Raw genomic sequence first — 27,782 nt, forward strand, 5'->3', positions numbered from 1 at the left:
CGGCCTTCAACACCATCATACCAGACATCCTCCACCAGAAGCTCACCCAGCACAACGTCCCAGCCTCCACCTGTCAGTGGATCAACAGCTTCCTGACGGACCGACAGCAGCAGGTGAGACTGGGGAGCATCTTCTCCCGATCCAGATCAATAAGTACTGGTGCCCCCCAGGGGTGTGTTCTATCCCCACTCCTCTTCTCCCTGTACACAAATGACTGCACCTCATCAGACTCGTCCGTGAAACTCCTTAAGTTTGCAGACGACACCACTGTCATTGGACTGATCCAGGACGGTGATGAGTCTGCATACAGACAGCAGGTGGATCGGTTGGTACACTGGTGCGGTCAGAACTACCTTGAACTGAACCCACTCAAGACTGTGGAAATGGTGGTGGACCTTCGGAGAATACCACCCCCGTACACCCCCCTCACCATCCTCAACAACACCGTAGCAGCTGTAGACCACTTCAGGTTCTTAGGAACCACCATCTCTGAGGACCTGAGATGGTCTTCACACATAGACACTGTTCGAAAGAAGGCCCAACAGAGACTGTACTTCCTGAGGCAACTCAAGAAGTTCAACCTTCCACAGGAGCTGCTGGTCATCTTCTACACTGCCATCATTCAATCTGTCCTGTCTTCATCCATCTCAGTGTGGTTTGGCTCATCCACAAAACAGGACAGGTCCAGACTGCAAAGAATAATCAGGAATGCAGAGAGAATAATCAGGGCTGACCTTCCCTCCATCCAGGACTTATACAGGTCTAGGGTCAAGAAAAGAGCTGCAGACCCCACACACCCTGCACATAAACTGTTTAGAGTTTTACCTTCAGGCCGCCGCTACAGAGCACTGTTTACTAAAACCAGCCGCCACAGAGACAGTTTCTTCCCCCAGGCTGTTTCTCTGTTGAACATTCAATAGAGTACAGAACAACAGCATACAGATGCTGCAAATGCACCTTTTCTATTAGATATGTGTGTATTGTACATTGTAAATTGTAAATATGTATATTCTGTAATGCAAAAACAGAACAAAAGAGCAAAGTGTACCGGAGTCAAATTCCTTGTTTGTATGTACGAACTTGGCAATAAAGCTGATTCTGATTCTGATTTGAATTTAAAAGGAAGCTTTCATTAATTTGTTTTTAATACATTAACTTTAATTTTAATAGCTTGGTGTAAATGTCTTTAAATATTGTGAAAACAAAGTACATGACCCTAGAAAAATCACCATGTAGCCTATATAAAGATACATCTAAAAAAAAATTATATTGTTAAGTTCAGAAGTTTCTGAAAGTGAAACTGAAATAACGATTTATTACACATAGAGCGAATTATTTCTTAGAGTGTATTTGTAATGAATATATAGAATATAAAGTTTATTTTCTGAAACAAGTGACAAAAAATATTAATCTTTTTGTAATATTTAAATGTACCCATAATGTAAGTTTGGGATTCTTGATTATAGGGTTATTGGATCTGTTTTAATGTCCCTCTCTGAAACTTTAATAATGCAAAACATTAACCAACCAACTAACCAGTTTTTTTGTAACAATATTATAAACATGCAACAGTTGTGTTTTTTGAAAGATGAGAATTAACGGTCAGATATCAAACATTAATGTCACATTTTGTGGATTTCTTTCTTGGTGTATTTTCATGTTACATCCTGTGTGGTTCACAGGTTTTGTCAGATTTTTCTGCCTTAATTGTTTGGACTAACAGGACTTCCTGTAATTCTTGTTGGGTATGAGATTATGCTCACAGAATCTTCTTTATTGTTTTGAGAGAATGAACTATTTTTTGGCGAATGTTTATTTATAGGCGAACGTTCAAACTTTTCCATAGAAGTAGCTGACAAACAAATGCTACTAATCCCAGAGCTGATCTCAGACTGCCTCTCCCTGTTAGTCAGCCATTCAGTGACATGGTCATGTGCTCGTCCTCTCCTGAACTCTGAAATGCTGCCATATTCTGAGGCAACATCTCTGCTCACTGAAACAGAAAATGAAACATGTCATTAATTAGAACACAGCATGCAACTGTGAATAAATATATTTTTAAATCAAAGTAAACTTACTGTCTGGGATGTAAAATTCATTCATGCTATTTGTCATCCTTTTAGAAGGGACTGTTGGCTCCTCTGGTTCCTTTGCTAAAACCTTCAAGATTCGCTCTACCAGCTCCTGTGCTCTCCTGTTCCATTCCTCTTCTATTAGCTGTTTTTGCCAAGGTTGTACCTGAAATGTCTTTTGTTTGTCTTCAGTTGTGAAGCATCCCTTGTTTTGAGTTACTATGTCAATCAATTTTTGTAGTAGCTTTTTGACTTCAATAGAACCACTGATTTGAATGGGGTTTAGAACATGGTATCTGTTTCCACACTTCTCCAGAAGCTCCTGGAGCTCCTTGCCCTCTCTGGCGATGTAGTTCTCTACAGGGAAGTCATTGAGCCAGTCTCCCCAGGTAAACAGCACCATGCAGTGTCTCCACACTCTCTCTGTTAATGGCATTAAGACCTCCACCAGAGCTTTGAGATCTTTCTCTGTGAAAGCTCTGGAGATCGGAACAACCAGGAGAAAAACATGAGGTCCTGGAGGACACATGGAGACACTGTGGAGAACTTCACCTTTGATCCAGTCTGGTGATGTTGTGTCTGTGAACCAGCCTGGTGTTTCAACAACAGAGACCTTTACTCCATTAAAGTTTCCTTCATGTTTTACACATGTTGAGGTTTCTCTCTGATCTTGGTAGTTCTGAAGTGATGAAAAACAAAAACTATGATTTTAAATACTTTACAGAAATGCAGTGTCCACTCTGACTGTTAAACTGTAAAATATTTCTGATCAGGCAGCATACATGGTTACCTTCTTCAGCCGACTCATGTTGAAACTGAGATCAAATAAATTATTGAAAAGGATCATGTTTCCAGCTCTACTTTTTCCTGAACATTTTTGGCCAACAAGAACAATCCTGATGTCAGTGACTGGACTTTCCTCACCTGCAATAAATTGCAGAGTTACATTTTGTCTGAAAATGAAAACATTGCTTTGTATCATAAAATGTCAGAGGTTTTGTGTCTACCTCCATTAAGCTCCTTCAGGACTCTTGACTGTCTCTCATTGATCTTCTTCAACCTTCTGGCCATCTTGTCTCCAGCCTCTTTCTTGGCTTCTATCTGTGCAGCTCGGTCCAGGTCCACTTCATAGTAAGGATCTTTATTTCCTGCCCACATCTCTTCAATCTTCTCAAGGAGCTCCTTTACCTGAGTCTTATCACTGTGATTCATGTTGTTCAGGACATGATACCTGTAGTGCACACAGCCACAGCAGACGTAATGTAAACAACTACTGTCCTACAGGTCCCTTGAAAATGACCTTTTTGATCTAGTCATCTTATCCCACGCAGGTGGTGGCCGTAAATCTCTACAATGTTTTTATAACATGATGAAAAAGAGTTGTTTTTCTCAATAGTTGTCAATATATGTCAAATTTTACTGATAGACAATTTTATTTTGCTAATTAAAAAATCCAAAAGCTTTAAAAGAGAACTAATCATAGTTCACTGATTAAAGTGTCAAACTAAGAAATACGAAGCACTTGAGCAGCCCATCGTGACATCTCCTCTCCTTGAGCTTACACTGCTGAATACTTTTTCAGTAACAGAATAATCTAACTAATTACTTTTCTCATTTCTGTAACACCGTTATGATGTTTACAATGTAACGCGATGCATTACTACAACTCAATAAGTGGGGTTTAATAAGAGCACAGTCTGCTGCTGCGGAGAGATCTGCTTTTCTCCTGCAGCTGCAGTGAGTGTTTTTTAAAGCTCTTCAAGGAAAAAGCAGGGGGTGGGGGAGTGAGGGAAGGGGGCACGGACAAAAAGCGGCATACGTGACGCAGATTGGCTGAGAAGGCATCAGGTAAGCTGGTTTTCACCACACAGACAGACAAACAACAGCAAGAGAGAAACATGACAATGGAGGGGAGTCTTGTAAATTCAAAGGCAGCGTTTCGAAAGCTGGAAGTACAGTGCCTTGCAAAAGTATTCGGCCCCCTTTAACTTTTCAACCTCTTGCCACATTTCAGGCTTCAAACATAAAGATATAAAATTCTAATTTTTTGTGAAGAATCAACAACAAGTGGGACACAATCGTGAAGTGGAATGAAATTTATTGGATGTGTCAAACGTTTTTAGCAAATAAATAAGTGAAAAGTGTTGTGTGCAATATTAATGCGTTAATACTTTGTAGCGTCACCCTTTGCTGCAATTACTGCTGCAAGTCGCTTGGGGTTTGTCTATCAGTTTTGCACATTAAGAGACTGAAATTCTTGCCCATTCTTCCTTGCAAAACAGCTCGAGCTCAGTGAGGTTGGATGGAGAGCGTTTGTGAACAGCAGTCTTCAGCTCTTTCCACAGATTCTCGATTGGATTCAGGTCTGGACTTTGACTAGGCCATTCCAACACCTGGATACGTTTATTTGTGAACCATTCCATTGTAGATTTGACTTTATGTTTTGGATCTTTTCAGTTTTTTATTTGTTAAACAAGTTTGACACATCCAATAAATTTCATTCCACTTCACAATTGTGTCCCACTTGTTGTTGACTTTTCACAAAAAATTTGAATTTTATATCTTTATGTTTGAAGCCTGAAATGTGGAGAGAGGTTGAAAAGTTCAAGGGGGCCGAATACTTTCGCAAGGCACTGTATAGGCAATATTTCACATTCGCTGAAGTTAAAGGCAAAAATGTGCATGTGATTTGGAAGTTGTGTCTGGGAACAAGGACATGATCCAAGTCCGTGACCAGCAACTCCAACCTTATGAAGCACCTCGCATCGTCTCACCCTTCCACAACACTCGGGCTAACAACCTGAGCCCAGCTGTGGCCAGCGGGAGCTCCAACTATCTTACACCGTGCAAACAGAAAAGGCTTGATTTTTCTGGTCAGCAACTTGTATCATCATTTTAGATGCTAAAAAGTAACGGAATAGTTACTTTGCCTAGTAACTAGTTACTTTGAGTGCAGTAACTGAGTTGCTAACTCACTTTCTCTTGTGTTCAACCCAGTTTTGAATCCAAAGTGGGAGGAGATATTTAAAAGACCTCTGTATGGGCTGACAGCTACCAATCTCTCCTCTAGGTATACAGAGCAGTTTTCGAAGCTGAAGCAGACTATCCCTTCAGTTGAGAGGGACTGAGTTCACAAAACAATTGGAGCAGAAATGCAAACTGGTTTTGAGAAGGTAAACAGCAATCAGAGCCAAAGTAAAGGATGCTCAGTATGAGGGATTGCTGCAAAGTCAATGCAAGCGACTGTCCACTGTCTCTACATGCTCATCCAGGAGGAGTGAATGCTACAAATCTCTGACTCGATGCAATCTGCTGGGTTTCCTTAGACAGAAAAACTTTTTATCCAATTTGAATAATAAACTGAATCTGACTGCACTGTTTGATAGTTAGGATTAATTGGAATGGATATACCTGACTTGAAATCTGTATTATTCGACTAAACTGACTTTATAATGTGAGACGACATGTGTTGTGAATTGGCGCTATATACCGGTAAATAAAACTGAACTGAATTAAAGCACTCAGTTTTCAGAAAAGAACATGCAAATGTGAAACTGAAGCAGAATATTGCAATGGCGCATCAGTTAACATTTTGCCACATTTACCTAACTATTCATCCAAATCCCAATATCTGCACCATTCTCCTTTAGCATTAAGCATCTCAGCTAATAAAAATATACTTTAGGTTTGGGCATCAAGGAAACTCAGTCCATCCAACTAACAAAATATATTACCGGCATTCAGAGCATGAATACATGACACTTGAAATACAATATTCTACCAAATATTGCACCCGAGCAGCCCTTGACATTGTCCACATTTATACTGAAAATACAATTGCTATTCAATGTACTCTGCTGCTCAAATTTTAGTCATAATTTTTCCCCTTGGTAGGAGCTTTTGTTCAGCATAATTAGTGTTAATGTTTTTCTATTTGGTTTAATTAATTCATTAGTAAATACACCTTAGTGTGTAACATTCCCAATGCTGTTTCCAGTTCCCAATTATATTTCTCATAATCATTCCATTTTAATTGAAGTGTAATCATTTCAATGTAAATAAATCTTAATCCTCCAAGATACAAAACTTCCTGATTCTAAATTAAATATCTGGTGGAGATTTCTCAATCAGAAGGGATGAATTCCTTCTTCGGACTATTTTTTGATATATTATGAGACTGATTTAGTTATGTACATTAATATAATTTAACATGGCCTGCTCACGCTACATACCTGTTCCCACACTTGTTCACGATCCACTGCAGACCTTCCTCACTCTCTATACGGTCTTCCACAGTCTTCACTCCCAGCCAGTCACTCATGGTGAACAGAACCAGAGTGTGTTTCCAGATTTCTTCTCCAAACAGACTCATGTGTTCCTGGACAGCTCTCAGATATGATGCATGGATTGCTGTTTCAAGGCTTATCACAAGCAGCACAGCATGTGGTCCAGGTAAGCAAAGGTCCATGCTGTCCTCTATTTCCAGTTTATCCATCTCGCTGGTGTCCTGAAGGCTGTTGATGTAGAACCATCCAGGAGAATCTACCACTGTGAGCCACCTTCCTTCTACCACACTGTGGCTTATTTCACAGTGTGTGGTTCTGTTGCCATTATTATTAACAACGAATGCAGTCTTTCCTAAAATGGTGTTGCCGGCTGAGCTCTTGCCTTCACACTCTGCACCAATTAAAACCAGTCTTAGATGCTCTGGTGGGGGTTTTCCACCTAAAGAAAATTAAACCAAATATACATGATCTAATTAATAAAACAATGTGGTACATTCAGAATACAAACCTTATAAAAAAATACAGAAACATCAAAGGGATGTAAAACAAAACAGGATATGAATCACCAGATTGGACTGCTGGTTTTGTGTAAAACAGTCTAGGATAAAAAAAAATAAAAAAAAACATTCAGGCAAAGAATGTGTTTTTGAGACTTAAAAATGTGGGGCCATGAATGGTCATTTTGAAAGTTTTTCCATCTTAAATTTGATTGATATCCTGTACAGATTCACTAAGAAAAAGAAATATGTTGGGGCTTGGGGGGCCAGAGAAACAAAGTTAGACTATATTTCTGATCGATTGATCAATAGATATGTACAGTGCTTTAAGATTTCACAACCCATTAAGCCCATTAAGCCTGCCCTAACGCAGACAACAGAAAAGGACATGCATAATTCAAATTAGCAGAACTTTTCATTCTGGTGATGTGATTTTAACAGATTCTGAAAGCTGACAAATTGAGCTTTACATTGATATACGGTCATTAATGTAGTTGCTGTGGGATTGATTGTGTAGAGGACAAGTGAAGAATGAGAGAAAAATGTCCTCAGTAATATGGTGATGTTTTGATGGTGTTTTAGCTAATACACCAGTTCCCTCTTCTTTGTGTAAGTAATATTTTGGTGTTGTAAATATTAGTATAAGAATTTTTTAGGAGAGTTTTGGAGTGCTTACACTATGTTTATTGCAACATTTTGGGCATTGTTAGCCTTTTTGTTTTGACATTTTCACCTTTTTCGCCATGGTTCTGTTAGGGCTTGCGCAACAGACGAACCCAGAATGCAGACTAGCAGGCAGCATGATGGTAAGTGGAAAAAGATTTAATAACAAAAAACTCACACACTAGGAGGCAGAAACCAAAACAATAAACGCACAGGCAAAACTGACATAGGCAGGCTGGCAAGACAGGCTCAGCGTGAACAGCATGACATGAGCATGAATTGAAAATGTTTCCACGATGCATAATGGATGTATATATGAAGTGTGAACCAGGTGGAGTAAGGAGGCAGATTAGCTTGGAGCAGGTGAACCAAATAAAGATAATGACAGACAGAACAAAACGTGGCTGGAGCAAAACAGAGACTCATGAGTACAAACTAACAGAAACTAGAAAAACATGAAACTAAAGCAAAACCAGATCCAAAAACCAAACTTGGCAAAACATGAATACAAAAACTAAAGCATGACCAGGATTACAAACAGAAGAACGATTCAAAACCTTAAATGTGAAAAACATAAAGAAAAAACCCGAAACCAAAAACCAAACAACCACAAATCATCTTGTTTTTATACATTTCATTGGTGGTAAGTTTGTAAATAATGGAAGAAGAAATGTTGAAAAAGAGGAAACAGGAAGTGTGTCGCCATATGTTAAAAACCGTGAGTAAAACAGTTGGCATACACAGAAGATCCATCCATCCATCCATCCATCCATCCATCCATCCATCCATCCATCCATCCATCGTGTGGGCAACAGATCCAGGAAGAAGCTGCAGACATCCTTCTTTCCAGTGACATCCTCCATGCTCATTAACAGGGAACGGCTCCCTTGCATGCTGGAGGTCATGGTTTGAAGAAGCCAAGCGAACCACATCATCTGTGGAAAGCAAAGACGAAACCGGAGAAGCATATTCCCATTACCCATTCCACTAGTGTATAGATCTGGTCCACTGTTACAGGGCCAGGCCACATTTCTTCTGGATCCAAGGTTTGACTGTCGGAGCCTTCTGTCCAATACAACAGAGTAAGCTTTCCCAGTTAGACTGAGCGGTGTGATTCCTCAATTGGAACACACTTTCTGGTCCCTTTTCTTATAAAAAGGACCACAGTCTGCCTCTCCAACAGTGATCCTCCATGCAACATTGATGACATATGTTAACCCTGACAAGCCCACAATGTCCAGAGCCTTCAGCATCTTAGGCTGAATCTCATCCATACCTGGCACCCTGCTGTTGGGGAGCAAACTCTGACACAGTGAGGGAATAACATTGTCCCACGTCTTCAGGATCTCCCGCATGGAGGACAGAGTGACCAGATTAATGAGACCCTCAAAGTTCTCCTGCCACTCAACGATATCCTCAGTCTGGATCTACAGTAAACTCCCCCCAAATAACACACAGCTTGGGATGGACCCTGTATCCTCTTCTGAGTCGCTGAATTGTTTTCCAGAATGTCCTTGAAACCAACCTAAGGTGTCTCTCCATAGCCTCTCAAAATTCCTCCCATGCCCGAATATTTGCTTCCGTCACCACAGAAGCCACAGTCCTTCGGTTCATCTGGTACCAGTCAGCTCCTTCTGGAGTCTCCAAGGACAACCAGGCCTTAAAGGCCTCCCTCTTCACCATGATGGCTTCCATCACCACTGCTATCCACCAGCTGGTACTCTGGTTCCCATCTATATAGGCACCCATAAACTTTAGACTACAGCTCCTGGAAGCCGCATCCACAATGAAGGTCCTGAACATGGTCCATTCAGATTCCATGTCTCCAACCTCCCTCGGGACAGCAGAGACATTCCCACAAGTTTGATTGTGATCCACATCTTAAGATATACTTCTGTGTTTTAGTGTTTTTTGCAGCATTAACCAAACAGCTAAAAGTCTCAAAGGTCTTTGTAGGTACAGTCGGCTGCTTCAGTTTACAGATTTTTTTCAAGCACCAGAACCTCCTGAGCCAAACTGAACCTAACCCACTGAGGATTTTCTTGTTGAATCACATCTAAACAGTGTCTAAATGGTTCATAGATGTCTCTAAATTTAGTAAACATTTGGTTCAAATGTTTTTGTGATATCTAAGACATTTATTATGAGTCCGAACGTAGAAATGTTTTAGGCTGAGATTGAAAAAAAGAAAAGGAGTTACAGCAACTAGCCACAAAATTGTGAATATTTGATGTCTCATCCTAGGTTTTTCTAACTGAGCTGTTTGTCAGCATGCAAGTTCTTGCGCTCACAATATACAAATCCATGACTTTTCAACGTGAATTGCTCAGATTTTTATTACTGTTGCAAAATGAAACTCTGTTCCTCATGAGCCTCTGTGACATTTTGTGACCGCTGCATTCTCCCTGTGTTCTGAACAACTCTGTCACAAGAGGTGTGTAGTAGTTCGGGTTGGTAATTGTGATTATTCCTGCACAGCTGACATTTTTCTAATGCAAACTTTGAACTTTGTCTCTGATAATATTGAGAAAGCATCTAGCTGTCAGTGCACACCGTGTACAGCTCAACTGCTTAAAAACACTTTAGATTAAAATGTGTTTCCTTCTGTCATTAGAGTGTAAAGTGGATTTTGGTTGTACCGACACACACACACAAAAAAGTAATAATTTTAATTTTTCTATCAATAACAGCAATCAATCAATATGACAGAAAAATCAATATACAATTATAAACACAATATAATTTAACAGTTATTGAACAAGCACTCCTATATGAATCAGTCCATGTACATATCTATATATTTATCTTTATCTTTCAATTTTTATATTTAATTCTCTCCATCTGTCCTCATCTATTTGTTCATCTCCGTCTGTCTAGCTTTATTAATCTGTCTTTATTTATACGTGCTGGGCAACTATTAAAATTCTTAATCAGGAATAATTGCACTGTCACGTGCAAAATTTAGTAAGAAAAAAAATTGTGTTTTGTGAATTTACTTTAAAAGTACTTCTATATAAACAAATGTTTAATAACATTTGGTTTGCAAACAATTTAAATAAATAAGGTACTCATAAACGGCGATATTCTATACTAAACAGACATTTATTATGATTTACTATTTAATCAGGTGTTAAAATAAACAATTGAACAAGGATCCACAGCAAATGAATAAAGGACGAAGTCTGAACATTGAGACACTTTACTGTGTCTGATATTCAGTTTGAGTTCTTTCGTTCACTTTCTCCTGTTGAGCAAACAGTTCATCGATATCATTATTGATCGAAAGCTGCAGTAAACAGTGTTTTCAGCACTCAACAATTTCTGTAGATCTAAGGTTTACAACGAGTTTATCCCAGAGCTGAAGTTCCTTTTAAACAGTAATGATCAGAAAGAGCAACATCAGTCATCAGCAATGTTTAAGCCTTTGGAAATAATCAGATCAAGCACATTTCCCCTTGTTATTGTTAGGAAAAGCCAAAGCTATTCACAATATTCAAAAGCACATCTATCTTTTACATTAACATGAATGTTGAATCAGCTATAGGAATGCAGTCAAAGTCAATGCCCATAATATACAGCAGTTTAGAGAACTTGTCAAAGAACTCTGGATTGAATTTGAAGGTCTGTAAATATTCAACAATGTAAAGCTTTGGGCTAGACAGCGACATTTTCAAAAGAACTAACATTTTCCAAAACCTTCATTTTTATAGCCATTCAGAAGTAGACATGCTTGTGTTTCGATAATCATTGTTCTGCCCCATAATCCAAGTAAGCTCGAACTCAAGCCCAAACATTTTTGGTAGGGCATTCTACCTCAGGATTTTCTTGTGGAGAGAAATATTAATGATTCTATCATTTATGACAAGCTATTCAAGTCCTGAAGCAGCAAAGTAGGCCCAGACCATCACACTACCTCCACCACATTAAACTGTTGGTAGGATACTCTATTTCTAAAATGTTCAATTCAATTCAGTTTTATTTATATAGCACCAATTCACAACACATGTTGTCTCAAGGCACTTTATAAAGTCAGTTTAGTCGAATAATACAGATTTGAAGTCAGGTACATACATTCCAATTAATCCTAACCATTGAACAGTGCAGTCAGATTCAGTTATTTATTCAAATTGGTTAAAACGTTTTTCTATCTTAGGAAACCCAGCAGATTGCATCCAGTCAGTGACTTGCAGCATTCCCTCCTCCCAGATGAGCATGTAGAGACAGTGGACAGTCACTGGTGTTGACTTTGCAGCAATCCCTCATACTGAGCATGCATGTAGCGACAGTGGAGAGGAAAAACTCCCTTTTAACAGGAAGAAACCTCCAGCAGAACCAGGCTCAGTGTGAGCGGCCATCTGCCACGACCGACTGGGAGTTAGAGAGAACAGAGCAGAGACACAAAGAGAACAAAGAAGCACTGATCCAGGAGTACTTTCTATGGGAAGGAAAAGTAATTGTTAATGGATGTAGCTCCTTTAGTCGTTTTACCTAGAAAGAAAGAACAGATAAACTCTGAGCCAGTTTTCAAGGTTAGAGTCTGAAAGAGAGCACATATAATTAGTTACATTAAAAGCTCAGTCAATCGCTATATCTAGGAGAGATAAAGGGTTAAACACTGAAAGACAGGTCTATGTGGATCATCTGTAGAAGGTGAGCATTAAGTTGTTGCCAGCAGAAGCTGGGTCAATGCCCCTCTCCAGAAAGGTGTCACAGGTAGACCTAAAGCCAGGCCAGTTGTAGCCTGATAATGTTAATACACAGTAATTCCTATTAAACAAATAACAAATGAAATAACTTTGCAGAGTATTTCAACATCAAGCAGTGGAAAATTCTCCAGCGTCTCCTCGCAAGCTGATAATGATTCTCTGCATTTAGATCTTTGTTAGGATGCTCACGTAGATTCAGCCTTGTAATTTATTTTACCTCTAAATTGCACAGCAAACTTTCCAAAAGTGTTTCTTGTTTTCTACATGTGGCAACAATATGATGTATTCTCCATCTGTCTGGGTTAAGAAACATGGTTACAACACAAAAGCATTTTCTGCCAAAAACAAAACAAAACACATTTAGGCTTGGCTAACATCTCTCAAAACCTTAGGGCAAATGTTTTATAGTCTAAAAGAACCAAACAGAAACGTTGGGACACAACTCCAAAATGTATGTTTGGCACAGAAAAAAAGCATCAGATTTCACCAAACTGAATGGAATAAAATGCAATAAATACACATTAAATTCACAAATTGCACATTTACACCGCAGTAAATGCAGAAAATACACATATCGCTCAGTTGCTCAATAAAACACACATTGCACCAGAACACACACATTCCAAAGAACAACAAACCAGCAAACAGACCAGAGCACAACATGACAGTAATAAATCCTCAGACTACATTTCTACCTTATTTGTTAATCTGATAGAGGTAGGGACAAATGAATATTTGAATCTATTAGGTTTGCAAGCAGGGACTCTGTACCGTTTGCCAGATGGTAACAATTCATATAGTGATTTGAGGATATGAGCGGGATCAGACTGTACTTTGTGAGCAAGGCTGAGGACAGACTCCTAATAAAGGAGTTATAGGTCCTTCTATGACCCTTATTGCAGTCTGGACCAGACGACTGAGTTTCGATTTTAATTTCACAAAGAAATTACCATACCACGCTGACATGCCATACCGGATAATACTTTGCAAAATAGCTTGATAGAATGAAAACATTCACACTTCTGGTCAAGCCGAAGACCCCGAGTCTACGTAAGAAATATGATCTCTGCACCCAGATATTTGTAAGAACAGACCTGGTTGATTTCACAATGATGACAATGTTGACGTGACAAGATAATGAGCTCATACAAAGGAAGACTAAATGTTGAAACTGAATTAAAAGGTACTTTAACAAAGTTTTAGTTTAAGATGCCAGTTGTGCACACCTATGCAACGATAAATGTGAACACCCTTATATCCCAGCATCTCTATTTTTCATGTGAATTGTACAGGATATACAGGTCCTTCTCAAAATATTAGCATATTGTGATAAAGTTCATTATTTTCCATAATGTCATGATGAAAATTTAACATTCATATATTTTAGATTCATTGCACACTAACTGAAATATTTCAGGTATTTTATTGTCTTAATACGGATGATTTTGGCATACAGCTCATGAAAACCCAAAATTCCTATCTCACAAAATTAGCATATCATTAAAAGGGTCTCTAAACGAGCTATGAACCTAATCATCTGAATCAACGAGTTAACTCTAAACACCTGCAAAAGATTCCTGAGGCCTTTAAAACTCCCAGCCTGGTTCATCACTCAAAACCCCAATCATGGGTAAGACTGCCGACCTGACTGCTGTCCAGAAGGCCACTATTGACACCCTCAAGCAAGAGGGTAAGACACAGAAAGACATTTCTGAACGAATAGGCTGTTCCCAGAGTGCTGTATCAAGGCACCTCAGTGGGAAGTCTGTGGGAAGGAAAAAGTGTGGCAGAAAACGCTGCACAACGAGAAGAGGTGACCGGACCCTGAGGAAGATTGTGGAGAAGGGCCGATTCCAGACCTTGAGGGACCTGCGGAAGCAGTGGACTGAGTCTGGAGTAGAAACATCCAGAGCCACCGTGCACAGGCGTGTGCAGGAAATGGGCTACAGGTGCCACATTTCCCAGGTCAAGCCACTTTTGAACCAGAAACAGCGGCAGAAGCGCCTGACCTGGGCTACAGAGAAGCAGCATTGGACTGTTGCTCAGTGGTCCAAAGTACCTTTTTCGGATGAAAGCAAATTCTGCATGTCATTCGGAAATCAAAGTGCCAGAGTCTGGAGGAAGACTGGGGAGAAGGAAATGCCAAAATGCCAGAAGTCCAGTGTCAAGTACCCACAGTCAGTGATGGTCTGGGGTGCCGTGTCAGCTGCTGGTGTTGGTCCACTGTGTTTTATCAAGGGCAGGGTCAATGCAGCTAGCTATCAGGAGATTTTGGAGCACTTCATGCTTCCATCTGCTGAAAAGCTTTATGGAGATGAAGATTTCATTTTTCAGCACGACCTGGCACCTGCTCACAGTGCCAAAACCACTGGTAAATGGTTTACTGACCATGGTATCACTGTGCTCAATTGGCCTGCCAACTCTCCTGACCTGAACCCTATAGAGAATCTGTGGGATATTGTGAAGAGAACGTTGAGAGACTCAAGACCCATCACTCTGGATGAGCTAAAGGCCGCTATCGAAGCATCCTGGGCCTCCATAAGACCTCAGCAGTGCCACAGGCTGATTGCCTCCATGCCACGCTGCATTGAAGCAGTCATTTCTGCAAAAGGATTCCCGACCAAGTATTGAGTGCATAACTGTACATGATTATTTGAAGGTTGACGTTTTTTGTATTAAAAACACTTTTCTTTTATTGGTCGGATGAAATATGCTAATTTTGTGAGATAGGAATTTTGGGTTTTCATGAGCTGTATGCCAAAATCATCCGTATTAAGACAATAAAAGACCTGAAATATTTCAGTTAGTGTGCAATGAATCTAAAATATATGAATGTTAAATTTTCATCATTACATTATGGAAAATAATGAACTTTATCACAATATGCTAATATTTTGAGAAGGACCTGTATGTCACATCAAAGGTGGAAAAAATATTTAATTAAGTTATAATTTTCATAGTTTTAACCAAAATGTAAGGGGCATTGTATGTCCTCAAATGTTGGAAAAAGAAACCGTTTACCCTAAAAAGAGTCAATATTTAGTCACTTTTGATTGATCGTTTTAAAAGAGTTTATATGAAAGGATGGTTAAAAGTATTTTTTAAGGAAGGTATAACACACAGATTCCCTTAAGGGGCGAAAATTAGCTTTTTTAACAAAAAAAATTTAACCTACCTTCAATCAGCTCTTTGAGTTTCCTTCTTTGTTTCTGAACTTGATCAAACCTTCTTGAGGCTCTTTCAGACAAATCTGTAATTTCTTTCCTCAGAGCTTCTCCTTGACGTCTGTCAACAGGACAGTGTCTTCCTCCATTGTTTGTAACCATGGTGTCAATTTTCTCAAAGAGCATCTTGACTTGATCTTCATCGTCTCTGTCACTGATGTTGAGAACATGTTTTCTGTTTCCACATCGTTGAAGGATCCACTGCAGGGTTGGACTTCTTCTGATTTTAGATTCTATTGTTTCATCACTACAAGGAGCATCTGCAGCAAACAGCACGATGGTGTGACTGAAAACATCTGCATTGAAAAGTTCCAGGTGCTCCTTTAGTGATGATGTGACCCAATGAGGTAAATATAAATCAACGGGAATGACCAGAAGAAACACATGAGGTCCTGGAGGACACAGATGGACACTATTCTGAATTTCTATCTGATCCAGTTTTGGTGTATTTTCTTGTGTATCCGTCCACCACCACCCTGGAGTATCAACTACTGTAACTAGTCTGCCGTATACTTCCTGCTGCCTTGTTTCACTCTGAGCTGTTCTCATGCTGGTGTCAAAAACATTTTGACCCAGAATGATGTTTCCAACTGAGCTTCTACCACATAGATTTCCTTTTGATTCTCTTCCTCCTGTCAGCACAATCCTCAACTCTGAAGCTTTATGCCTTTGCCCTGTTAAAAGAGATAATGAATTATTTACATATATTTATTTATATTGTTTATAAGCACAATGGCCTATGTAGGCCTATACAGAATGTGATTTCTTAATTTCTAACTCCGTTTTAGAGAACTTTATATAAAGATCACTGACCTGAGTTGGAAATATCAGTAAAACCCATCGCGTTAACTTGATGATGTGTTCTAAAATAACGAAAGTAAGAAATGTGGCTGCTGATACAGGAAGCCCATTTTTTTAGCTCTGATTCAGAAACGAAAGTAAATACTCGCAAAATCAAATAGAGAAACATCGCCATCTCATGGATGAATAGAATTGATTGACAAGTCTACTGTAGGTACCGGAAGCCCACATTTGGAACAATTACTGTGTGCTTTACTAAGTGAACACACCAATAATAAAAAATTATATGTATGAATAAAAATAAAAGACAAGAGGAAAGATAACTTCATATATCCCCTCCGGGATCAATAAAGTATCTTTGAATTGAATATTGCTTTAAATTTTTTTGGTTGTATACTTAGAATAATTATACAACAGAAGCTTGAAGTGGTCAATTCAAAGTAGCACAGTGTTTATTAAGGGAAGTATTATTTCTAAATTATGTCATGAGATTATTAGATGAAAGCTCCAAGTATTGATGAAAATTTCCTTGAAAACACTGAGAGAAATAATTGTCATTGTGTCCACATTTTGCACAGTGTTGAATCTGGTTCCAAACATTGTCTTGTAGTCATGATCTTCTACTGTGAATTTAACCTGGATTGACTTTGAATTGAATTCATGTTATTTTTCACCATTGTTCAATGTTTCTTGACAAATTTGTTTGCATGCACTATTACTCTCTGGAAAATCTCCACGGTATATGCACTTTGAACTCACCACAAACCCATATCAGTCTAACAGATGAAGTAGAATAATGTTACACACCTTTACATAATAACACAGAATTACAAATGACATCTACATGTGGCAGCAGAAACTGATTAATGAAACGGACCAGCTATAATTATCAGAAATGTTGCTCTTAAAGTTAATGTACTAACTATCCCCTGCAGAGTGTATTCAGTAAAAATCTCAAACAATCATAACGTTAAAGTTTAGTTTCTGGATTCAAAGTTTATCAGTCCTGCTCAAATGTCACTGAGTGAAGCTTTAATAACACAAATTAATGAAAAAAATGTATATACAAATATAGCGTGAGGTCTTAGCAGGTTTCTTTTACTACATTATAACCATGTAACAAATATTCATTTTGAAAGATCAAAAGGAAGGCTCAGATGTTAAATATATTTATAGCTTATTAAAGAGCTAACTCTGTGTGCTAACTCAGGCTATTCTGATTTAGATGTTTGGTCCAACAGGAATTCTTGTGTTGATTCTTTGCTGCGTTTAAGAACATGCTTAGAGGATCTTCTTTATTCTTTCATGAGAGTAAACCAATTAAAATATGTCATTCATTAGAAGAGTTAGTGGGACTGAAAATTTGTAAAATGTTTTATTTTGTTTTAGAATTTTAAAACTCAAGTGACTGGAATGGTAAAATCATCATGCTATTTGTTTCCTTTGCAGAATGTATAGCTGGTTCCTCTGGTTCCTTTGGTAAAGCTTTCATCACTTGCTCTACCAGCTCGTTCTTCCTCCTGTTCCACTCCTCTTCAATAAGTATGGTGTTGTTTGGAATAGCTTGACTTACTGAAACCCCACATTCTGTTAGGCCATGGGTTTATAACATAGTATCTGTTCTGATATTTCTCCAAGATCTTTCTACAAGACAATTTATTTGAATTGCTTATAAATTAACTCTAAATCCCAAAGAGTGGAACTGCCAAACATCCAACATCTCATCGATTCATCTCCAGCTGTGTCTATGAATCAGAACCAAACATATGTGAGTAAACCATGAGTTTAACTTTCCAGTGAGACAATCTGATAAAGTAAAATCTTCAACATTTTCAGAGTATTTGAGAATTCCCTTGAAGTAGTGACATTTTAAGTTATGTTGCATTAGCTAATATTAGTGTGATTAATAATAGTTTACTGATTATTTATTGACTATTCCAATATAATCATTAAACTTCCAATTGAAATTGTTAAAATTGTGAATGTAAGAAATAATATATTGTCATTATATATTTCTCTCATTCCTTTCATAAAGTGTGCAATTTAGGCTCTCTGACAGAGAATTTACTGTTTAGACAAATAGATTTAAAGATTTCAGACTGACAAATATAACATTACATTTAATGAGACTGACTTTTAAAAAATACAGATGCTACCTATGCATTGTGTGAATGGAGACATTTATCCATTAATTTCGCTTCACTACAAACACACCAACCAATATGTGGTTAAATGTCTCTGAGCAACATACATAGGCATCAATACGTTTCTGGAAGCATTCTAGCTGAATATTCAACCAATCTTGTTGGCAAATTAAGACGAATTCATCTAAACTGAACGGTATCCTGCTATGGACCAGGCCTTTTTATTTTTAAAAATCTCATTGAATCAGTTTGTTGTATGACCATTCCACCTGGAAAAACATCCATTCAAATAAACCTAATCTACGACATTCATGCCAAGAACAAGTCAATGGAAACTTCTGACTCTTGGCTGCTCTGTCACTAAAATGTTAACTTTGTTTTTTACACAACTCTATAATTTTGCATAGACATGTCAGTTTTATTCACATACTGTGAAATGAATGGAGGACACGTCTTTAGAACACCAACTGAGGATGTATTGGACCAATCGAAGGCCCGCACAAAGCAACATTTTTCTAGACTTGTCAGGATCATAAGACTAAATCTAAAACTGCTGTTGAAAACAAAGGTATGCCTCTGTCATAAATGATCTAATGTGATATTATATCAGGTGGTAGCACAAAGCAAAGAGGTTGTTTATTTTAATATGGTAGAAACCTGTTGCAGAAAAACAAATCTTCATTTGCAGTTGATTTCTTTGTATCACATGTAACATTAAATACAAAATGATTCTGGAAAAATTCAAGTCATTTATTGTTTGTTTTTTTAAAACTTTTGTAAAACACGTGGCCTTTATTTACAGTGTTTCAGACAGGTGGAGGGGGAGATAGAGAGAGAAAGGTTGGGAGTCAAATTGTGGCTGCACAAGTCATTAAAGTCAATTTGCTCAGTCAGTGATTAACATACAGTTTCTTAAACAATTTTGCAGCAGCTGGGTTTCCAGACAAAAACTATTGTGAAAATATAGAATTTGTCCATCATAAAAAACACAAATACATTTATTTGTCTTTTTTGAGTTGAACGGACATTTTAAAATGTAATAATTATAAAATCACAAGAGTTCCCCAAGTCTACCCGCCCCATCAGTGTAATGCAGACGCACGCCTATGTGCGAATGTCAAAACTTAGTAATTTCTTTATCAGTAATATAACAATTCTTTCCTTTGGACACTAAAACCTGTATTTTTCTTTCGTACTTTTGTGCAGGGGTCAAATATTAGGATTTGGCAGATAATACAGACTTTGTGGTATTGTCACAATAAGCTAAATTTTCCAGCATACCTTTTTTGGTTGATGTGCTTCTGGGATTTCTTTTTCTCTCTATATCAGCCTAAAAAAACTTCATCACAGCAAACTTGTTTTATTTCTCCAGTAGTACACTTCGTTTGAGAAGCAAGCTCTGTGTTAACTCAGTCAACCAAGATTTAATTTGCTGAAAGATGCATGCACAGCTTTTTATTATAACTTTTTACTTCAGTGTGAACACTGGATAAGTTTTTATTGAGTTTTGATGTAAAAATTTGTCCGATACATATTTTAATAAACATGCTCATAATATACAGATACATGTGGCAAACCATCACATGATGCGATAAAATGTAACTGTTGTTAATAGCTCCTGTAATTGATCATCTCGGTTTGTTATCTTTATCAACACATTAGAGCCTCCACCTGAGCTCCTCAGGGCCCCCCTTAGGGAGGCTGGCCCTCCAGATGTGGAGTCACTGGTGAAAGATATGAGTTTTTCACATTAAAAATCCAAGTAAGAATAACTGTTACATAATTCAGAGTAATTCTGGATTTTCTTAAACATTTCTCCCCTGTGCCTACTGAGTGCTCACTCTGAAAACCATAAAAGCAAAATCTGAGCACATAATGCATGAAATAATAATTTGATCTCTGTCCAAAGAAACTCATCCAGCATCTCCTGGACCTGGAGAAACACAGGAGGTTTTGATGGTTGCACCATATGAGGTTCTAGCTCAGTGATGACTGTATATTTGGACCAGCGGTTTGTTGTACTGATCTGAGCCTTGGTTGAGACCAGTCTTGATGGCTTGGATCAACATCTCCTGTGTTGTGCTGTTCCACCTGCTGGTTGACTGGGTTGATATTATCCAATTGTTTTTCTGATTAAGAAAGTTGCACTTACTCTTTCTACAGCAATGAAAGTGTGAGGACTAAATCAGGTTAATCACCGATATCACAGTATTAATACTCATCAAAACATTTATAATATTGCCAGGATAATGGATATAATTATCACTCGCTAAGGTTCTTAGAGCTGTGGATATACTTTCATGTTGTATCTTTATATGTTTCTCGTTTTTTTCTGATTAACCTACCAAGAACAATACTGTTGAACCTTTATGTTTAAGAAGCTAATAGGAAAAATTACCACTTTGAAATTTTCCAGGATTTTTTGATTGACAAATCTATAAAAAACTTTGTTTTTATTAAAAACATTTTCCATAGAATTAGTCTTCCAAAGAAGAGACAGGGTAAAACACTGAAAGACAGGGCCAAGTGTATCATCTGTAGAAGGTGAGCATTAATTGTTGCCAGCCGCTTGGCTGATGTCCCCCTCCAGGAAGGTGCCACAGCTAAACACAGAGCCAGGTCTGTTGCTTCTAGGAAGAGAAAAAACACAGAACATAAAGTTAAAAGCTGAAATAACAGCAAATAATGCAGAATTGTAGAGTAGTATGAGAATGTGGCAAAGAGAGTGAAAGTGGTCATTATGCCATCCAGCAGCCTAAGCCTATAGCAGCATAACTACAGAGATAGCTCAGGATAAACCATAAACTTTATCAAAAAGGAAGGTTTGAAGCCTAGCCTTAAAAGTAGACGGGGTGTCTGCCTCACGGTTTAATTGCCTGTGATATTTATTTATTTGAGAATTCATTTATTTTTATCTAATGTTTTAAAAAAGTATTTTGATTATAATATGCTGTTGCTATGATATAGCCATTGTTGCTGAAATGACATTAAACCAAACTTTTGAGTACTAAAACAATGAATGTAACTAAGAATATGAGTAAACTCAGTAAACTACTTATTTTTTTCATCAGAATTTTCTGTGATTTATTTCAAACTTACTGTGTGGAATAAGAAACTCATCCATGCTATGTGCCATCCTCGCAGAAGACAGTTGGTTCCTCTGGTTCCTTTGCTAAAGCTTTCAACATTCGCCTGATCAGCTCCTCCTCCCTCTTCTTCCATTCTTCTTCCATTTGTTTTTTGTTGCCAAAGAAAAAACTGAATTTCTCAAGGAAAGAGAGTTTCGTTCCTTCAGTTGTGAAACATTCCTTATTTTGTGTCACCATGTCAATAATTTTTTGGAACAGCTCTTTGACTTGAACAGGATCATCGGAAATGTAGGGGTTTAGAACATGGTATCTGTTTCCACACTTCTCCAGAAGCTCCTGGAGCTCCTTGCCCTCTCTGGCAATGTAGTTCTCTACAGGGAGGTCATGGAGCCAGTCTCCCCAGGTAAACAGCACCATGCAGTGTCTCCACACTCTCTCTGTTAATGGCATTAAGACCTCCACCAGAGCTTTGAGATCTTTCTCTGTGAAAGCTCTGGAGATCGGAACAACCAGGAGAAAAACATGAGGTCCTGGAGGACACATGGAGACACTGTGGAGAACTTCACCTTTGATCCAGTCTGGTGGTGTTGGGTCTGTGAACCAACCTGGTGTTTCAACAACAGAGACTTTTACTCCGTCAACGTCTCCTTCGTGTTTTACACATGTTGAAGTTTCTCTCTGATCTTGGTAGTTCTGAAATGATGAAAAATAAAAACTATTAAAAAGGCATTTTGTGACTATCTAAAATATTTTTACGGCATTCTATTGAATTACCTTTTTCAATCGAGCTGTGTCAAAAACCTTGTGAAATATCTCATTATGAAGGATTATATTTCCTGCTTTACTCTTCCCTGAACATTTTTGGCCAACAAGACCAATCCTTATCTCAGTGACTGGCTGTTTCTCACCTGTAAAAAATTATGCAGTTCATATTTTTATTCAAAACTTGTAATAATACATTAAACTATTGTCACATATTTTGTAATTTTTGTTTTTTAAGTGTCCTTTCTGGCAGAGTAGCACTCCGAATTGTTGTCTGAGTACCAAGAAGAAGCCTAACAGCTTTACTTTCACAAGTGGAGCATTACCGCTAATGCTTTAATGCTTCGCTTGATTCTGTATATATAAAAAAAACTTTATTAGAAACTGCTTTGGCATTATTTCAAATGCAAGGGACACGGAGACAGAAATGAAAGGAAAAAAAAGAAGCAAGTTGGGGACCCGGCACACACCCAGCCCCAGACACTGAGAACCACCAACACACCAGCAGGGAGAAAATGGGCCCCGCATTTTGATGGGGGGGCTAAGATGACAGGGAGCAGCCTAAGACCCAATCTGACACAAAAACAGGCACACACAGTCACAATCACATAAAAACATTCACACACCCAATGTAAAGACACACAACAATGGATGCTGTACATTCACTTGCACTCCCCATACATACTCTATACTCCCAGGTCCAGGTGCCAATTACTGCCACTGCAAAGACAGCCCAGGTAGGAGCACCAACCAGTTCAGCTCCATCTTTCACCATTAGGCTGATCCAAATGCCGGTGACCATACATTCAAAAAGAGGATGCAACCGCCCAGCCACAATTTTTTAACATACCTTCAAACAGCACTTTCAACACTCTTGACTGTCTCTCATTGATCTTCTTCAATCTTCTGGCCATCTTGTCTCCAGCCTCTTTCTTGGCTTCTATCTGTGCAGCTCGGTCCAGGTCCACTTCATAGTAAGGATCTTTATTTCCTGCCCACATCTCTTCAATCTTCTCAAGGAGCTCATGTACCTGAGTCGCATCACTGTGATCCATGTTGTTCAGGACATGATACCTGTTCCCACACTTGTTCACTATCCACTGCAGACCTTTTTCACTCTCTATACGCTCCTCCACAGTCTTCACTCCTAACCAGTCTCCTCTGGTGAACAGAACAAGTGTGTGTTTCCAGACGTCTTCTCTAAACAGGCTCATGTGTTCATGAACAGCTGTCAGACTTGATATATTCAGAGCAGTTGCCAATGAAATAACCAGCAGCACAGCATGGGGTCCTGGAGGACACAGATACACACTGTTCTCCATTTCCTGTTTGTCCATCTCATTGGTGTCCTGAAGGGTGTTGATGTAGAACCATCCAGGAGAATCTACCACCGTGAGCCGCCTTCCTTCAACCACATTGTGGCTTATTTCATTGTACGCTGTCCTTCTTCCATTTGTATTAACATGAAAGGCTTTTTTTCCCAGAATGGTGTTTCCTGCTGAGCTCTTGCCTTCCCACTCTGCACCAGCTAACACCATCTTTAAATGTTTTGGTGGACGTTTCCCACCTGAATAAACCCCCCCCCCCCCCCAAAAGTAATATTTTATGATTAATATAACATTTTTTTTTTAGCACACTGATGATGTAAAAAAATCAAATCGGATAAAAGTTTAAAAGGTACTTCAAAAATGACTGCTCCTGGTTGTATGAAACAGATTTTAAAATATTCAAATAAATAACAGAATGTGTAAACTATTCCAACTGAAGTTATTCTTCATTTATTAATTGTTTATTGTATGTATCACCAATATTTTAAAGGGTGTCAATAGAAAGTCCAAGAAGGTATCTAAGAAAGCATTTCCCTGTATATCTCCAAATTTATATTGTAAACCTTTTTTCTTTCACCTTTTTCCTTTCAGGGGTCGCCACAGCGAGTCCGCTGTCTCCATCTAACTTCTCTTCTGCATCTTCTTCTCTCATACCCACTAGCTTCCTGTCCTCTTTCACTCCATTCATAAATTCCATCTTTAGTCTTTATAGGCATCTTCTCTGGCAGTTCGAGCCTCAGAATCCTTCTACCAATCTCCTCACTTCCTCACTATCCCTCCTCTGAACATGTTCATCTCAGTCTGGCCTGTCTGACTTTATCTCCAACAAATCTAACATAAGCTGTCCTTCTTAAGTACTTATTCCTGGTCCTATCCATCCTCGTCATTGCCAAAGAGAACCTCAACATCTTCATCACTGCTACCTCCAGCTCTGCCTCGTCTCCTCTGTCTTTAAACCGTACAACAATGCTGGTCTCATCATCTTCTTGTACATCTTTCCTTTCATTCTCACTGACACTCTTTTATTACTCAACACGCATGACAATTTTCTCCACCTGTTCCAACCTGCTTGGATATGTTGCTTCACCACTTTTCCACACTCACCATTGTTCTGGATTGCTGAGGCTAAATAATTAAATGTTCCCTGTTCATTATCTCTGTTGCCTGTAAGTAAATGTTTTTAGAAATTTAGGAAAATGAATTTTGTTACTTTATAATTGTAGGGGCTTTGTAGGAAATAAAGTGTTAAATGTGTAACGTTGCATATGTTTTTCAGTAATTCAGTTTTTAGCATTTTGGTATTTCTTTCCTAAAAGAGGAATTTATAACTTGCCTTCAGTCACCAAAAGCTGGTATTTGTATCCATGAAGCAGTCTTTGTTCATTTAGTGTTTGTGTACCAATCATTTCAATTGCTGTTTAGATACATCTTAGTTTTTCCATATATCAACAACTGTGTTTTTTATTTTATTTGAGAAAATAGATTTAGTTTCTTTTGTTTAGTAATTTTAGAAGGTTTTTAGAAAAAAAGGGTTGATATGAACAGTAATGTTAAAGAGTTGCATTTGTTGTATCTAACAGAGAAACTTGTAACCTACCTTCAATCAGCTCTTTGAGTTTCCTTCTTTGTTTCTGAACTTGATCAAACCTTCTTGAGGCTCTTTCAGACAAATCTGTCATTTCTTTCCTCAGAGCTTCTCCTTGACGTCTGTCAACAGGACAGTGTCTTCCTCCATTGTTTGTAACCATGGTCTCAATTTTCTCAAAAAGCATCCTGACTTGATCTTTATCTTCTTTGTCACTGATGTTGAGAACATGTTTTCTGTTTCCACATTGTTGAAGGATCCACTGCAGAGTTGGACTATCTTCGATATCATATTCTATCATTTCATCACTACATGGATCGTCTGCAGCGAACAGCACGATGGTGTGACTAAAAACATCTTCATTGAAAAGTTGCAGGTGCTCCTCTAGTGATGATTTGACCCGCTGAGGTAAATATAAATCAACGGGAATGACCAGAAGAAAGACATGAGGTCCTGGAGGACACAGATGGACACTGTTACGGATTTCTATCCGATCCAGTTCTGCAGTGTCTTCGCTTGGATAATGCCACCAACAGCCTGGAGTATCAACCACTGTAACTAGTCTGCCGAATACTTCCTGCTGCTTCGCTTCACTCTGAGCTGTTCTTCTGCTGGTGTCAAAAACATTTTCACCCAGAATGATGTTTCCAGTTGTACTACTTGCTTTTGAGTTACTTTCTCCTATCAACACAATCCTCAACTCTGCAGCAGGGTGGCTTTGCCCTGTCAGCAGAAATAAGGTATAAATAACATTATTTTGAAAAACAAAAGTCGATTTAGCTGAAGAAAGTATGAACTTTATATTTACTTTGTATTGTATTGAATCATTAAATAACATCCACACAAAATAAAGGTCAGAAAAAAATTGAGGACGCCATTTTGTACGGACTCGGAAAGTGTCAGTGGGTAAAAAAAAGACCAAAACAAACTAATCTGTGCTCACGCTTTGCGCGCAGATCACTCATTGACATATGTTGAGACGCATGTGGATCTGTTTTTATATAAAAACTTAAAGCAAAGCAATGTTTTAATCAGCACACTTGACAGGTGTGGCCCAAGCGTCCAAACTCTCGACAGATGTCGATGACTAATCTGCACGCATGGATTGCAAAATGGGGAGCACAGTTTATCAGTCGGATTACAGAAACTGAGAGCACGGATTTCCACCGGCTTTGCTTTTTTTTTTTTTTTTTTTATCCCACTGACACGTGCCAGACTCTGTAATTTAACTTCTCTATGAAATCAAAATTCTTGCATTCAGTATATTCAGCTAAAGAAAACTGAATTCACAAAAGCAGAATTCAAGAAGGCAATAAGTTTAGGGAAAGTTTTACAAAAAGATCACTGACCTGAGCTGAAAATATCAACCGCAGCACCCATTTCATTAGCTTCTCTCTGCTGATGTCTCTGCTTGTAGTTTTACAAAACGTAAATGAAAGTAAAACCTGCAGAGAAGAATATTGGTGTTGAGGGTTGGTTGATAAACTCAAACATACTCAGAGACTGCCATCTGCTGGACAGCTAGAGTAACTACAGGTCTACGTTTGCTATCAAAGGTTTAATTAAAAATGACCTAATCAATGAACAAATTCATTTATCAATAAAAATAGAATAAACCCCATTGGGACAAATCCAAAAAGAAAAACAGTTTCATTATTTACTTACTTCAAGAATTTGCTCTGTCTAATTAAAAATCAAAAAATGGTCAGAATCGGTGTCCTTTAGCACAAACACATTAGTTTCCTACTTTGAAATGCGAATCAGTAATGTTTACACATTTGAAATATATACTGAGGGTTTATTTCAACTTTATTGCTGCATAAATCAGTTTTAGACCCTGGATAATTGCTGTTTATTGACACTAATACTAGAAACTGTTCTTGATAGCAGTGTGGTTTCTGTCATGTTTTATACCATTTTATATTATACAGTCTCTCAGTGAAAATGAAAGGTGTAAGATGTTTTAAGATGGAAAAACCCTGCTGCAGTAAATGGTTAGATTGTTATATAAGGATGTTTTCTGAGTTCAGTGACAGGGTGGATGTTTGTGTCAGAGTGATCAAAACGTTGTTACACTGAGCTTTTTTAGAAGCTTTCACTGTAATATGACCAGGCTTATTATTTACATCATGGATATTATGTGATTTAAAGGCATTTATGTTGCGAGAACCAGATCTAAGGGTGATGGTGAAACTGAACCTGGAGAAGACACAGACCAGCAGGCCTGATGGAGATTAAGGGATCTGGCACACGGGATGTAAGCAAGGTTCTTGAGGTCGGAGAGAGCACATTCTGCCTCAGAAGACAAGATAAATTGTCTTTTTGTGGAAGTGAAAGTAGTAAGAGGGGACTGCTAATAGACTGGAATTTTGGATGAATCTTCTTTAGAAGTTGGCAAACGTAATTGTTTTCTGGAGGTGTGTGTAGGCCACTCTTGAACTGCTCGAATCTTCTTGGGGTTTGTCTTCACCTGCCCACCATGCAACGTTATGGAGGAGGAAGTAAAGTCAAATTTTTCTGTTTTCACATAAAGGCAGTTCTCTGGAAGCCTCTGGAGGACCTGCTTGACATGTATCTTATGCTCAGGAAGACTCTTGGAAAAGATAAGAATGTTGTCAAGGTAGA

General features: G+C 38.4%; 2 protein-coding genes across 2 annotated transcripts; both read right to left on the reverse strand.

Annotated features, from left to right (window-relative positions):
- Nucleotides 1-1,059: 1,059 nt before the first annotated feature.
- Nucleotides 1,060-16,359, reverse strand: LOC124862579 (GTPase IMAP family member 8-like). Its single transcript, XM_047356567.1, has 7 exons — nucleotides 16,262-16,359; nucleotides 15,400-16,122; nucleotides 6,305-6,797; nucleotides 3,080-3,303; nucleotides 2,863-2,996; nucleotides 2,079-2,751; nucleotides 1,060-1,993 (listed from the first exon to the last, which is right to left on the reverse strand). Exons 1-7 carry the CDS (start codon nucleotides 16,287-16,289, stop codon nucleotides 1,704-1,706), a joined length of 2,565 nt encoding a protein of 854 aa, XP_047212523.1. The 5' UTR covers nucleotides 16,290-16,359; the 3' UTR covers nucleotides 1,060-1,703.
- Nucleotides 16,360-19,122: 2,763 nt separating this feature from the next.
- On the reverse strand, nucleotides 19,123-26,636 carry LOC124862242 (GTPase IMAP family member 8-like). Its single transcript, XM_047356060.1, has 6 exons — nucleotides 26,507-26,636; nucleotides 25,170-25,880; nucleotides 23,095-23,811; nucleotides 22,257-22,390; nucleotides 21,493-22,175; nucleotides 19,123-21,023 (listed from the first exon to the last, which is right to left on the reverse strand). Exons 1-5 carry the CDS (start codon nucleotides 26,535-26,537, stop codon nucleotides 21,519-21,521), a joined length of 2,250 nt encoding a protein of 749 aa, XP_047212016.1. The 5' UTR covers nucleotides 26,538-26,636; the 3' UTR covers nucleotides 19,123-21,023; nucleotides 21,493-21,518.
- Nucleotides 26,637-27,782: the final 1,146 nt, after the last annotated feature.

Source organism: Girardinichthys multiradiatus, chromosome X (genome assembly GCF_021462225.1).
Source record: "Girardinichthys multiradiatus isolate DD_20200921_A chromosome X, DD_fGirMul_XY1, whole genome shotgun sequence".
In the NCBI taxonomy this organism is placed as follows: domain Eukaryota; kingdom Metazoa; phylum Chordata; class Actinopteri; order Cyprinodontiformes; family Goodeidae; genus Girardinichthys; species Girardinichthys multiradiatus.